The 16,372-nt window shown below is 29.5% G+C and overlaps 2 protein-coding genes across 2 annotated transcripts; both read right to left on the bottom strand.

Moving 5' to 3' along the window:
* Positions 1-575: 575 nt before the first annotated feature.
* Positions 576-884, bottom strand: OCT59_000194 (uncharacterized protein; the record flags this gene model as incomplete). The annotated part of the gene is made up of 1 exon (XM_025310790.1): positions 576-884. The coding sequence occupies one exon, from the start codon at positions 882-884 to the stop codon at positions 576-578; it is 309 nt and encodes a 102-aa protein (XP_025178795.1).
* Positions 885-8,862: 7,978 nt separating this feature from the next.
* OCT59_000193 (uncharacterized protein) lies at positions 8,863-10,971 on the bottom strand (the record flags this gene model as incomplete). The annotated part of the gene is made up of 1 exon (XM_025325933.1): positions 8,863-10,971. One exon carries the CDS (start codon positions 10,969-10,971, stop codon positions 8,863-8,865), a length of 2,109 nt encoding a protein of 702 aa, XP_025178796.1.
* Between the last annotated feature and the right edge of the window lie 5,401 nt (positions 10,972-16,372).

Genomic DNA, 16,372 nt, shown 5'->3' with positions numbered 1-16,372 from the left:
TATAAAAACCTAGATATGTTGTAAAAAGTCTAATATAGTACTAAAGATCACTCTATTGTGTATTTACTCATTATCACTGCCTTCCCTAGCACCCTGATTTTGCGTAATGCGTTTCTTATTTTCGTTCAAAGTTATACCTGCTTTTTCTTTACCTTTTGATCCATCAATTTTACCACTATTCTCGTTAATTCTGTCACTAAAAACCTCATTCAATTTATTAAAATCTTCAACCTTATTTGTATTTTGGACCGTCTAACCCGTAAGACTATCCGTTGCTTCATAAAATTATTCATCCTCCGATAGATGATTAGAATTATTGTTTGGTGTCGTCTTATGAGTCCTCTGTTTCTTAAAACTACCGTCTTTGTCAATCAAATCGTCTTGTGTTTTCACTTGTAAGCTCTTTCCTAACATATTATATCGCAGAATTGTTACGGCTTTCATAATATCGTTTTCGTTGTTAAAATATATTAGGATATATTTAATTTTGTTGATCCTAATTATTTTACCAAAATGACCGCTGTATTTCTTAATGTTTTCCTTAATAATAGTTTCATTTTTTACCTCGTTACCAATCATGATTTTCTTAATCGCTTGCCATCTAAATTTTTCGCTGATTCACGTGGCGTCAATTTCGAGTCAAACATTCTGCAAAAATATTGACGACCATTTCTGACTACAATAATATTGGAGCCTCCTCGCAAAATAATTTGTTCATAATCTTTAGTAAAACGAATATTGGCCTTGATCGTATTATACTTATAACATCGTTTAACTTTTAATTGTTCCACGTAACCGACATCTCTTATATATTCATATATCTCTTCGTCCATAAACGTAATTTCACGTGATGTATCGGCAAAATTATCTTCCATATATCTCATGGCGGTTGTTATTTTTAACCGGAATTTCGACGATCTTCCCTTTCAATGAACCTCCTGCGTGAAGAATTTTTCTTTGTTTCTTTAACATTTTTGTTCGACGAAATATTAATCACGCTATTATTATCTGTCAATTTCTTTTTTCTATATATAATTACTTCAATAATGCGATTGTTCTTTGCTAGTAATAATATCTATTGTTTTATATTTGCTTGGTATTTTGGAAAATTCACAAAAAACTTGTGAACCATTAGGATACTCTTCAAGAATTTTATGCAAACGGTGGGTATAATTTTCTAATGGCCTAAATTCTTAGAAAGTCCTAGTAAATGGTTTTTTTTTGTATTAAAAAGTGAATAAATAACGATGTTTAAAATAAGGATCATTTTATAGAGTCGCTCACCAAATAGATATAGTCATCAATAATAATGTCGTCTAGATATACCTAAAAAATGGATAGTTTGTATATATTGTCTTATACTCTTAAATATTTAGTGGCTTTAGTCTCCAACTATAATAATTTTTTTTTCTTGCAATAAAAAATTATTAAGAGATGATCTTTGAATTTTTTTTAAAAAAAAGTTTTATTGAATAGAGAAATCATCTAAAATATGGTTAACTTTTAATTTTTATAAGCTCATTATGTTACGAAAAAGGCAATAATATTTCCTGAAAAATATGCTAACTATATTAAATATCGAAATATTATTTTATAATCAGAATTGAATTTTTGATTTCGCTTTTTCATTCGAAACTTCAAATTTGGCTCCATTAAACATCAATTGCCAATAAAAAAAAAATCCTAAGTAATAACTAAAATAAATATTATTAAAAAAAAGAAAGAAAATTAATCCATTATTAAATATTTAATATTTTTTTATTACCATTGAAATTTATTGATAACATAGACAATCATCATCAACAAATATGGCAATTGAAATTTTATTTTACTATGAATTTAAAGGTGTTTCCATTTTTGAATTCTATGATGATTTGATAAAATAGGTTTTTTCCAAAAATATCAAAACTAAATTTGCAGAAAATAATTCTAGTCTACGAAAATTTAACCTTAGCGTCATTTGTACCTTTGTAGTTTTTACATCACTTATGTACAATAAAAAAAAAATAATAAAAAGATCCAAGTTGCCGGTAATGACGGATTATTTTGTCTATTTTATTTTTTATTTTTATTTTTATTTTTAAAATATCGACACGACTGGGGTCCAACATTACAAAAGAACAATTTTAAACTAAAAGTCTAATGAATTCTAAGCTAGTGATAAAACCCAACTTCTCGGGTGAAGCCCAAAGGAGTCGCCTTGCCCGTTCTTTACAAATGACAAACAGGTATAGCCTTATGTCGTGGAGAAAACAGGTAAAGAAAAAGAAGAACTAAAAAAATTGAAATTAAAATTACAAGTAGAAGAAAAATTATCTAAATCCAACTCTAACTGGGTAGGGTGACGTATAAAAGACAACCAACCACTGGAATGTAAAAAATTGCAGGTGCACAAGATCAACCACATTGGTAATTGCGGTGAAGACAGGGGACGATTAGATGGGGGCGTCGTGAACCAAGGGTGAACATGAAGGCGCGGAGATCCATCTGAAGGAGTGGTATTGGTCCGTCTGCGATTGTAAGTCCGAGCTTGTGCAGGTGGTGAAGTGGATGATGTACTACCATTGAGGGGAGGATTAACAGAAACTTGATGTCGGCGTCTACGTTTATCATTATATTTAATATTCCGTTTTTGATTCGTAGTGATTCCGTTACAACGTTCCCACGCACGTAACAAGGAACAGTGTTTTGGCCATATTTGTGAATAGATGTCTTCATGAAAAGATAAAAGGAATTCCCAGATAATTTTCCGGGAAATTTTATCATTGAATGTAAAGGATCGTGTTAAATTATATAAATCTTGCGGTATTAGTTGATGAATAATCAAATAGATCAGGTGATTTGACGAGTTGTCGCTCGTGAGGGGTTTGAGCAAATCAAATTGATTGATTGCAGATGTGATGAAGGTTATGTCGTAATCCGTGTATTTATCAATAAGATCCTGCAGGATAATTTTGTGCGCCTGAAGAGTTTTGTTGATTATGGGAAATAAATTTGTACATAATCCTAAATGTTCATTTGAGTCTGCTAGGTCAGAACAGAAAGGGCAGGGTATATCTTGGTTCGGATATAAATCCGGGTAATGTTTAATTAAAACATCACCACAAGGTAAAATATGGTTGAACGCCTTAATTTTAAAAGCGTCATAGGAGGATTTAGTTGAGCTGCAAATATCAGACGTTGAGTTGTGATGTAACCAAAGTTGAGTCAACGGCCAATGTATTGAGGAGATGGAAAATCGATCAAAGATAGGTGATAATCCTGTATTACCCAATAGTTGATCAAAAGTATAAGTATCAGTAATATTATGTCCAAATTTTCTAATATCGCGATCTATAGGAGCAATAGACGCCCATAAGGGAGTCATAAGGCTACCAGGAAGATGAGTGGGATTAATTTCGATGGGCGGTAATTGTCGCGCCATGTTTGCCAAATCATCCGCCGTATCATTCCAAAAATCATTGGAGTGTGCTTTAACTTTGTGAAGACGTAATGTCAATCCTTTCTTTTCTATTAGCGTATCAATTAGACGCCATGCTATATGATTTTTGCATTTGAGTTTTTGTCGTATAGATGTTGACTTGTTAGTGATCTTGTGGAATGTTTGGATCATATTCAGTGAATCAGTGAAGACATCAATTGCACTATTATTCGGAACCACGATAATAGTAGTCAGCAATGCATAAATTTCAGCTTTGGTTGAAGACGGATTAAAGGATAACGCTCCTTTAAAAGAAGGTGGTGGTATATTAGAACTAGGCGTGGAATTAGACGTCTCGATCCACGCAAAACCCATTTGTGTTGGACTAGAAGTACTTTCCTCTAATCTGGAAAAAGAACCATCAGTATAAAAAGAAAAAGTATTTTGTAATAAAAAAGATTTTGAAATTTCAAATAAATCAAGGATTGAATCATACGATCCTAAAAATAAATTTCTGATAAAAAAAGGCGAAGAAATATCTAAATTTAAATTTAATGGATTAATAAAAAAATCCTTATTCGTATTAATATACGAGTCTAATGAAGAAAGTAAGGGAATATGTGAAGGTAAAACGTTCGGAACAATTAATCTATGTTTTGTAATAGTCAACGCTAATAAGCGTAATGTGTGTAAAGTTTAACAGGAAAAATTAACGAATTGTGATTTTTATCACGAAAATATGGAGGTATATATTTTTTCCCATGTGTTTTAAAAATTATTAAATGTGACGTGAGCGAAACAAGAACGCATTTGGGACGTAGGTCGTTGTGGAAAGGAACACCATGACCACAATTACCAGGGCATGGACGTAAACTAGGTGTTAATTTTTTTGGAGTTAAGTTGGTACGGGTGTCAGCATCTAACGCTGGTATGTAATGTGTTCTATAAGTTAAACTGGTACCGTATATATCATTGTGTTGTTCTATTGTTTTGCCGTAAAACTCTTGTTGTTGTGAAAGATCCCAAGAGATTGTCCATTCGTTTGTTAGGCGAGAAACGGCTTCTTTACGAATTTTAGGGGATGTAGAGATAAATCTGGCCGGCAGTGATAAATCCAAATCTTGGATCAGGCGCCGAGAATTTTCAGATAATATAACGTTATCTTTTTCAAGCTTCGTAAACCAACCTGGTGTAGGTCCTTGGAAATTAGCCTTAGGATTTTGTTGTTTGACTTCTTTCCATGTACTTAAATAATGTCCATCTAAAGATGATAATTGATCCATGAACATAATTCGTTTTTTCCGTAAACTCTGTAAGTCTGAAAATTTTAATTCAGGTAAATTAATGTTTGAATAGAAATATAACATTATAGGGTTACTTCCACCAGTAACAGAAGTATTACAATGTGGTAAAAAGTTAATATAAAATTCATTGAATAATATCAATTGTCGTGTAAAAGTGATTGATTTTTTGTTAATAAAGGGTTGGAAAAATTTTTTGCCGTAGGGAAATTGGGTAACCAAAATTCATATTGTGTATTTAAAATTTTTTGAAGACCAATAGTGGAAAATAAAGGGGTGTTAAATAAAACATTCACAATCGAAACGTGTGAATAAAATTGGTTGTAAAAAAAACTATTAATCGATGGGAAAAGTTTGTTGTGAATAATATTGTTATGTGATGAAACCGGTAATTTTAAATGTTTTTTAAATAATTTTTTGACCGGTGCTAAAAGAGAATCACATTGTTGTCGGGTAAAAATAGTAAATTGATTAATATATTCCAATTTCGGAAGGAGAACCTTATTAATAATATAAATAAGGTGGTCGTGTGTTAGTTTTTTGAAACGCATAGTATATGCGAAATAATTAATAATAGATTTTAATTTTTTTAAAGTTGGTGAATACGAATTAAAGGCATTAATATATATTCCTAAAATTCGGTTGGAGGAGGAGCGTGAGGCCGTTTTGATCGTAATCGATTTTGATGGAGTGACGGCCAATTGTATACCTTTGTTACAAAATTTGGGATTATTCGTAAGGATGGTATACTTGTCGTGGTTGATCGTGATATTCGCCATATCATAAAACGAATTGGCGATTTGGAGGTTGGATTCTAATTGAGATTGTGAGGACGCAAACCAACTGGTATCGTCTAAATATCCAACCACCGAGGAAAGGTAATTAATTTTCAGATCGGAATCCGGTTGATAAATATTATTAATTTTTGTAATGGAAGTAGTGTGTAATATGTCTGGCAAAGATGCCAAATGGGTGAACATAGGGTCATAGTAGATAATCCATAAAATAGGACTAATGACTTCTCCTTGGTCGATGCCTTGTAAGACGTCGAACGCCGTGGACAATCCAGATGGTAAAATTACATTATTTTTCCTATTAGTAAACAGGGATAGTAAGAGGGTGACGATAGGAGAGGGAAATGTAGTCTTTCTAACGCTAATTTTAACAATGATCGATTAACTCGATCGTAAGCCTTGCTCAGGTCTTGTAATCCAATCCAAAGTTCTTTTTTGTCATTGTTAGCAGATTCTATGATGTGTTGAATAATTTGTAATGGTTGTAGGGTTGATTGACCAATCAAACCCGCACGGTTATTCTCATTAATGAGATTATGAGTTGTCAAAAGTATGTTAATTCTTTGTGTTAGTATTTTGACAAATAATTTTCTAAATGTCTCTAATAGAACGATTGGGCGGGTGTTTTCAATTTTACAATCCCATGCCTTTGGTTTAGGAATCGGGAATAGTAAAGCCCGAGACCATTCTTCTGGATAAATTTGAAATCGTAGGATAGTGTTGAAAAAATTTCTAATATATGCTTTAAAATCTTCATGAAGGTGTTTAATATCCTCATAGGTGATTCCAGAGATACCAGCGGCTTTATTATTAGGTAGAGCGGAAATGGTATTAAACATTTCTTCCATACTAAATTCGTCGCACAAGGACGTCATGTGATCAAATTCAGGTCGTTTAATAGGTTCGTAACTTGATCTCCAATAAGGAGGAAGATCTTGTATTGTTTCATAATTTTTGATTTCATTAATTTCCTCCAAAGATTTTCCTAAACGTTGGAAATGTAAATTAGTTTGTTCAGCTATAATGGATGGATTATTGGTAAATAAATGTTGTTTAGTATTAGAATCGTAATAATGTAAACGATCTAAATTAATTCTTTCTGGTTTACGATCAAGGATACTATTAATCATTCTTTTCTGATTATGAACCAAATTATCGTTACGTTGGTTGATAAAACGATTAATGTTGTCACTTTTCCAGTTATCTTCCTCATGTTTTTGTAAAATAATAATGACTCTTAATAAGCCTTGGATAATCTTTTTGGTTTCTTTAACATTATTTAATGTTAATATTTTCGGTATACAAACCGTTTCTTTTGAGTGAAAGTGGACGTCAACTGATACAATTTGATGACGATAAAGATTCCAACGCTGCCAATGTTCGTTCCAAGGAGTTTCGCCATCCTTGATTCTCTGAAGTTTACTATTGGAGAATTGTCGTAAAATATTACGAATTATGAGCACTTTATTGTTGTTTTGTCTAAGGCGAAGGGGGCGATCGTGTTTAACGTGGTGTTTGTATGTAGAGAAAGGAATATGTTTTTCTTTAGTTTGGTTAATAATATTTTTTATATTAATCCAATAAGTTTCTATTTGTTGTTCAGGGGTGTGATCATTTACGTTTTGATTGATTGAAAACTGACGGAAAATTATACCATTGTTAATTCTCACTGGTAAAAAAATGGTCTATCCTACACATATGCTACACATATCTTACATATATCGGGTACTCAAAATGTAGAAAATCATACACAAATAATACACATATCATACACATATCGGGTACTTATATATATAGTATACCTATCAGGTACCTGATATATGTATGATATATATATTAGTACCCGATATGTGTATAATATGTGTATTATTTGTGTATGATTTTCTACATTTTGAGTACCCAATATGTGTAAGATATGTGTAGGATAAATCATTTTTTTACCAGTGTCTATAGAGAGACCATAGATTATTGGTCATCAAATGGTATTTATAATGAATTTTGGGTGTGAGATTAGGCCTAAAAGTAGCAGATTTTTCTAAACTTTTTCTAGAACTATTATTGAGTTTTCTAAAATAGTCTTGCGTGAAATAGCAGCCTACAGCTTTATGGTCAGTGGTGAATAAATCCCGTGATACATTATGTGTAAATGCGTAGAAAGTATTTTGTAATAAATTAGTCGTCATGAATATATAATCAATACGCGATTCTATATTTGGACCTTCGTGTCTAATGGAACTATGTGTATATGAAGGTTGGTCGTGAAAAAATTTTAACACATCTATCATATTAAGATTTTTTAGAATATTTTTGATCTCACGTCTCCATGCTGAATAATGATTGGAGCGTTTAATTTTGTCTAAATTAATATTTAGATCACCTAAAATTATACATTGGTAGTTATTGAGTGACGCGTTGAATAAAATTTTTTCCAGTTCTTTGTAACAACTAATTATCAGATTTTTATCATCTGAAGCGTTTGCTGGAAAATAGCAACCTATAAGTTTGATATAGTGATTGCCTTTGAAACATAAGTCAATACTTAGAATACGTCCCTGAAAAGTTGTAGATTTGATGACGTGTTTTTGTAGATTATCAGAAATAATGAGAGAAACTCCACTTCCTTTTGTATTTCCTTTGTCGTCCGTGTATATATGAATACTATTTTTTTCATAATCGTCATTTAGTGAAGGTAGGAAATGTTTGGAATGTTTAGTTTTGGTCGAATTTGGATCATTATTATGGTGTAAACCAGTTTCCGTGAGGACTAAAATGTCGTAATTGTGTAAACTGTAGAAGGAGAGGATATCATTTAACTTATTGTTGAACCCTCCCTGAATGTTAACAGTGCCAAACTTATAGTAATCGATGAATTGAGTTCGTGGTGGTGAATCCATAGTAGAGGGTGTAGCGTGGGTTTGTGATGTAGACGCTAAACCAGGACAGTCAGGATCTTTAAAGATGTTAGATTGTATATAATTTAACATTTGTTCATCTTCGTTGTTTCGAGGATCACGAGTAGTATAACTATGTATTTGGTAAAAGGATGATTCAGTATTATTAAGGGGTGAAGTATGAAAGTTATCATTTTCATTTTTTTTTTTTTTGTCTTTCGAGATTTTCTGGATTTTTTTGGGTTATTGTTTTTTGATTATTTAAGGAGTATGAATATTGAAATCTATTATTTAAAGGTTGGTTTTCGACGCCAACCGGGGGTGTTATATTGGTGTGTTCCATAAAAAAAAAAAATTTAATATAAAATTGAATGTGTAAAAAAATTATTTAAACATCAAAATCAGTAGGGGAAGTCCGTAATTAGTCCAAAAATATGGTGGAGGGAGTTATAGTATCAACGTGTAGCGTTAAAACTATTGAGGAGGTTTAGTGGATTATATGATTTGACTGTAAAAGTGTCATTTTTAACAGGTTCTTGTAACGTGTTATCTATAATGCCTTCGAAACTAGCGCCATCTGACATAGCATTTTCGTCCGGGACGTCTGTGTCGTCTCCTGTGGACGGGTGGAATTCGCTTTCGTCTTCATAAGTAGTATTATCTTTATTATTCCTAAGGTTGTATTTGGATTTAGTTGCTCTGTATGAAGTTTGTTCATATGGCGTGACTTTTTTTGATATTTTGCGAGGACGTTCTTGGGTCGCTGCTATCTCTTTTTTACTTAGTAAATTAATATTAGTAGTAAGTTGTTGAATAATTGTATCGTATTTGACACATCTTTCTTTTATTTCTGAAAGCGATGTATCCATAGTCATATGACTGTGGTGTAGGTCGGCAATGCTTTGATCTGTTTTCGTATTGTTTTGTTGTAATAATCGAATGTTATTAATGAGTGATTGGACTTGTTTTTCGAGATCGTCGATTCTTTTATTTAAATGATTATTTGATGCAGTTTGCGACTGGTTGTGTTGGGGGGTGATAAGTAAGTCGTCCCAATTGTGAGTTTCGTTGTTATTACGTGGGATGTGACGTGGTTGTTTCCCTTGACGGGGGTAAAGTAAGCTACCAGATTGTGAACCGTTCTTATGGGTTCTTGTTTGTGGTTGTGTACGTGTATCGTCCTTTGGCGGAAGGTTTGCATTTTTGTTTTGAGTGTTAAGAGATATCACGTGGTTATATCTATTCTTGTGACACTCGTTGATTGTAATTTTTTCATCTTTACGGTCTATGAACCTTTTTTGAAAAATCTTACGATTATCAGAGTTCATTTTGAAGTTTTTGTCGTCACAATTGTTTGAAAGATGTAGTGGTGATCCACAAGTATTGCATGTTTTAACTGATAAGTGCCCGGGAAGAATGTAGATATTGTGGCCTTCAAATAGTGAAGATGCGCCATTCATGGCGGTGGTGGGATAATTATCAGGTGATACGTATATATATGCATTTTTGGCGGTTGAGTATCTAGTGGTTTGTGTGAACGTGCAAGTGCGTCCGTAAATGTGTTTGATCAGTGGTTCAAGGTCCATGGCGGTAGAATTGAGTGGGAGTCCTGTAATTTTAAAATAATTACCAGTACGTTTTTTAAATTCTGGATCATTTTGGTTTCCCGGTAGTATTCTAACTACGAAGTTTTCTATTTCTAGGCTCCAATAATTTTCTTGCATAAAATAATCGTAGGCTGTTTGTTTATCGAAACGGATGATTAGTTGTTTATATGCTGGTTTGATATAGATCGGGCGACCACGGTTATTTCGGTTAGGTATTTTCCTGGGTGGTTTTTTGATTTCTTTATGATCAATGATAATGCTATTGGTTTTAATAGCGAGGTGTTTGATGAGCATGGATGTGTCATAGTTATATGGTATATCCATAATTTTGATAACAGCTTGGTCGAGATTGGAAAATTTTCTCTCGAGTAATGTGTTGATAGCTGTGTTGGTAAGTTCAAAAATTTTAACCTGTTCAAGTTCTGGCGGGCATTTTTCTATATATTGATTGAGCGAGTCACGCGTTCGGAAATATATGGTGAAGTATTTGTATGTTGAAGTTGAGTTAACTTCAAATTTGAAGGCGTTACTATCACATATAAATGACGTCTTTAGTAACTTGATGATATCATTGTTGGAAAGTTCGGGTCGGAAACTGTCTCTGGGGATGAAACCTTTGTGTGCTTTGTTAGAAGCCTGGGGTGTTTGTTTAAAAATGTCGTTTAACACGGATATTTCTATCGAATTCGGTTTATTTGTTTGTGAGGCTGGTTGAGATTCCGCAGATTTACCCTTATCGGGGTTAGATGTAGATGGATCTTCATCCATAATGGGGAAGTTTTCAGTGATTGGTGTTTGCGTGTGAATATCTTTTTCCTGTGGGTCACGTGATGTGAGGTCTATTTCGCTGTGAGAAAGGACATGAGATGAAGAACTAGCCGTTGCTTCCTCCATAACAGTGTCTATTAAGGTATCTCCGGTTGTGTTAGTAGGGTTTATAACTGGTTGTTGAGACATATTGTTAGTTGTCTTTGAGGAAGAGAATGTATAATATATATCTTCTTCGTTGGTAACCGATCGGTAAGACTTTTCAATATTTTTAAGAAATTTGTTTGAAAATTTTTTTCTTATATTAAAACTCATATGGTAATGTTCCGGGAAGAACGTAGGGGCCAAAAAGGGTGAAAAAATTGACACTTGTCTAGAAAGAAATATATGTTTTTAGTGAAAATTTCTTCTGTGGATTTTTGGTATTTTACGATCGTCGGAAAGGCTTAATCTTATTTTGTCTATATTGTATGATCAGATGATCATTATTTTGTTTACAATGCAGCACGTGACAAGTAGACAATATTAAAATTTTGGTGGTTGCACAACTTATTTGTTAACCGTCTGGAAACTTTATTTTTTTTGCACTTAAAAATATTTTTTCTTTTAACAAAAATGTCCAATATTCGGGAAGAATTAATACAAGCAGTAAATAGTAGAGCATTTGCATCAATTGATTATAATATTTACGTTGGCCTTCATGAACAATACGAATTTTGTGAACAATTCGTTCTTGCTGACGAATCTCTTACAGAAGAAGAAAAAACTGAAGCAATAAGATTAAATAATGAATCTTATGACCGAGATAAAATTCGTTTTAATTCAGGAACAAGAAGAATTTGTGAGAATTGTAACCAAAAATGTTTAGCTACATTATATTGTGAATATTGTGTTCAAAATTATTTAAAATCTAATTTTTCAAATTGGACTTCTGGAAATAATGTTATTGATAATTTAATAAAAAATTGTCAAATGGAAACACTTAGACCAAATGTTATTATTGAATGGATCCCATTTAATAATTTAGAAAATATTAAATATCTGACAAAAGGTGGATTCTCAGAGATTTATACAGCAGATTGGATTGATGGAAAATATAATGAATGGAATTCTAAAGAGCAACAATTAATAAGATTTGGAGCTCAAGCTGTAATACTTAAAGAATTAAAAAATGTTGAAAATGCAAGTCAAAGTTGGTTTGAAGAGGTTTGTAAGTTAAAAATATTTAAAGAACTTAAATTTAAAATTTAATTGGTAATAATAATATTTATTATTTTTTAAAGGCTAAATCACATTTGACTTTGTGCAACAAACATTCAGCGATTGTTCAATGTTTTGGTTTAACACAAAATCCATCAAATAGAAATTATTTACTTGTAATGAGAAAGTATGATATGAATTTAAGAGAATATTTACAACAAAATCATAATCAACTTACATGGAATGAAAGGATTAAAATTACTTTTTTAATAATTGATGCACTTTATTATGTTCATATAGAGAATTCAATTCATAGAGATTTGCATTCTGGAAATATATTATATTCACAGTTTAATGCTGATTGGAGTATTAGTGATCTTGGATTTTGTGGTCCTGCAGACAAACCATCAACAAGCATTTATGGAAATCTTCCCTATATAGCTCCTGAAGTTATTAATGGAAAAGGGTATACTCTTAAATCTGATATTTATAGTATTGCAATGCTTATGTGGGAAATTTCATTTGGGCAACCTCCATTTATGAATTATGAACATGATTATACTCTTGCAATTAATATCATTGATGGTATAAGACCAAAAATTATATCAGAAATTCCTTCCGAATATAAAAGTCTAATGGAACAATGTTGGGATGCTGATCCATTAAAAAGGCCTGATATCGATACACTTTGCAATAAGATGAATGAAATTATGTCATATTATCGAAATAATCCAAATGAATTACCTCAACCAATAATAGAAATAGACAAAAAAACAAGCAATATTATGAGTAGTAAAATATTTACAAGTAAAATTCATAATTTTGAAAATCTACCTGAACCAAAAAATGCAACAGAAGGTATGCTTTTTTAATGTTTATTAACTATTTGATTTTTTTTCTTTAACATTATAATTAATGATACCTTTTTTAAATAAATAATAACAGAAGAACAAAAAGGTAATATAAAGATAATAATGTTTTAGTATAAGTCCTTTATTAATTAATAAATAGATTGAGATAACCTCTTTTTTTTAAAAATAGCATTTTATATCAGTAGATCATATGATTTTAGTATTTCTAGTAATTGTAAGTATTTATTAAAATTATGTTGAATTTTATATAATAAATATTAAATGATCCATTTTATTATAGCTAGTAATCTTAGTAAATCGAGTAATCAATATACGCCAATTAGTTCCAATGGTAATTTTTTCCTATTAGTGTTTTATAATAAATAAATACTAATTTACTGTATATCTTAATTTTAGATAATGATAGTAAAGAATCACCCAGATTATCGAAAAAATTAAAAATAGAGAATGGAAAAGTCTTAAATTATTTATTTATATATCGATTCTAATTTTCTTATAATATTTTTGTTGATGAGCATGTTAATAAATTTGATTTATTGATAATAATAGACGTTCAAAATGACTTTGAGAGAGAATTCATGCAACGACGATCAAATATTAGTATTAATGGTAAGTAAAATAAATTATTTATAATAATGCATGATCAGTTATTATTATTCTAATTTATCTTATTTATATAGATGAAGTAAAAAATAATCCAAATCTTCATTCAGAAGAAAAAGATAAACAAGAAACTCCCGATGGTTTGTTTATAATTTAATATTTTAATAATATTAAAATAATATATTATATTTATTTACTAATATATTTATTCTCTTTAGATGGATTTTAAATTAATTTACTTGAAAACAAATTCATATTTACTATTTATTATTTTATTTTGAAATTATTTAAACACTAAGATTAGAGTAATAAAAAGATTCTTAGTTTGTAATTTAAATAATTCACATTCTCTATTATTTTTATACTAGGACTTTTCAATTATTAAATAAAGATAATTATATTTATTATTATAAAATATTATTTGTAACAAAGTAATTTTGTAACAACACATTAGTATTTTTCAATAAAAATTATTTATAAATCATTTATTTGGTTATTATTTTAAATTGTATAAATTTTAATATTTATGATATTTATGTTATGATTATTATTCATCAAAAGTGTTAACCCATTTTTAATTTATGTAACCACATTTAAATGCAACATTTGATTAGGTTACGTCCAGTTCTCATCATGCAATCAATATCCATCTCAATCAAATATATCCATTTTTGAGAATATTATTTGAATTTCAAAGTTGACGAAATGAAATTATTTATAAATTAATTTGAATCATGTAACGTGTAACATACTCCGTACCACAGAATTATGTCGTACCATGGTAATAATTTGATCGATAAATAATTTCCATTTCGCGATTTTTCGCTAAAATATTTAATCATTAGATTTGTGTTTAAATTCATTAAATATATTAATTTTATTATTTGTGTAGTTAACCTATATGGTCTAAATTCATTGATCCTGTTGTGAAACATTGTTAGTTCAAATATTTAAATAATTAAGTTACATTAAAATTTATCCAATTATATTACTAAATTTAGGATAAATTCTTGTTTATTTAAAAGTTTAAGATCAATTCGGAGTGACTTGAAAGCATTTTTAAAATATTCTCAAATATTTTATTAAAAGTTATTCATCGGTTAATATAGATAGAGTTGATGAAAATGTATCATGACTTTAAATTACATAATTTTGATATTATTTCTTGTAGCACAGACATTATTAAATCGGTGACCGATAATAAATAATAAGAGATTGTTAGGCCTGTCGGCCTGAATTACCCAAATTATACAAGAAAGGATGTTATTTTTAGTTCCTTTGTTGCCCTTTTATAGACTAGTTACAACAAACGTTACTAAAATTGATAAATTGAATCTTTTTTGAAATGAAAGCTACTCCTTTTTCTTCTTTCTTTCCTTTTGATAGCAAATTATTTCAACATTGTATTCATATATTTAGTTAATAAATTTTGGTGTCGTTTAGCATATGGGAAGATCTATTTTCAATTCCCACACAAAATAATCGTTGTATTGAAATTTGTTTACACTTTTTAAATGAAGAAATTTAGTGAATATAAAATTGATAATAATTCAGTACTTACTTATACATTATTCAATTAGCCAAGTTTTATTAAATATTTAAATATACAAAATATTCGTTATTCTATTAAAAGTGGGTTAAAAATACAGTGATGAAGATAATTATAAGAAACTAGAAAACTTATTTTATAGATCAAAGTGTTAAGAAAATTTACGTTATTTTGAAGTTGTACTTGACATGGATATTTATTGTAGAGATTTTAATGAAAATATGGAATTAACTTTACAAAATCCAAATTTTATTTACAATATCAAAAATTTAAAACTCAATTTTCCTCATTCGTTTCCGAATGTAATAAATATCATTCCATTTTTACAATTTTTAATATTCTAATTGCAAATCAATCTCATCAATTGTTTTTAAATTTATCTTTATTGTATAAATTCAATAATTTTTCATTGTTTGAAAAATGTATATCACAAATAATTATTTCACAACATAATCTCAAAATAATTACATTTGGATCTAGTAATATTACTTTATAATCACCCATATTTATCATCGATTAAAAAATTCTAATTGTTCAAATATTTTAAATACAATTATATTTTATTATATTAACTTTAGTGATATAATTAATATTTTACAAAAGGTTTTTGATCAATTAAATGTTTTAGAAACTTGTTCATACCATTTATTGTGTTTCTTTAAATTCTAAATTTGTTCAACAAATTATTAAGTAACTTTTTAAATTGAAATCTTTATTTATGATTGAAATACTACCATGTTGAATCATTACAATTACTATCAAAGTAATTTGGTGATTGTTTAGAAAATTTTGGGTTTTGTCTTAAAAATGATACTGAATATATTGAACTAAAACAACAATTATTCAAGTTTATTATGAAATATTGTAAAAAGATTAGATATTTTGAATCAAGTATGTCTGATAATGTTTATTCATTATTTTTAAATAATAAATAAATATAAAGTATTAATTATCTTACTATTGAAATGGATGTTTACGATTATCATACAACAAATTATGATGAATATAGTTCAACTGTATTACAAAATTTAGGACAAGTTCTTCCTTCTAAATTAGAATATTTGCGTTTGACTCTTTTATTTAATACGAATGATTTGGTAATATTTTTAAAAAATTTCAAAATTTCACAAAATACTTTTATAGAGAAATTATTAATTTAGAAATATAATCCAAAATGGTAAAAGTGAAAATATTTTATACTATGTAAAAGAACATATTATGAAAAAGGAAAGGGTTAAATATTTTGTTTTTTAGATACAAATCGTAGAAATGATGATGATGATGATTAATTTTTTTTTTAAAAAATGGAGTAAATGAATTTAAACTATATAACATTATACACATGTGTAGTTCATTATTTCAGTTA

Source organism: Rhizophagus irregularis, chromosome 1 (genome assembly GCF_026210795.1).
Source record: "Rhizophagus irregularis chromosome 1, complete sequence".
NCBI classification, from domain to species: Eukaryota; Fungi; Glomeromycota; class Glomeromycetes; order Glomerales; family Glomeraceae; genus Rhizophagus; species Rhizophagus irregularis.
Note: the sequence above shows the minus strand (reverse complement) of the source record. Positions and strands in the feature narration are given on the sequence as shown.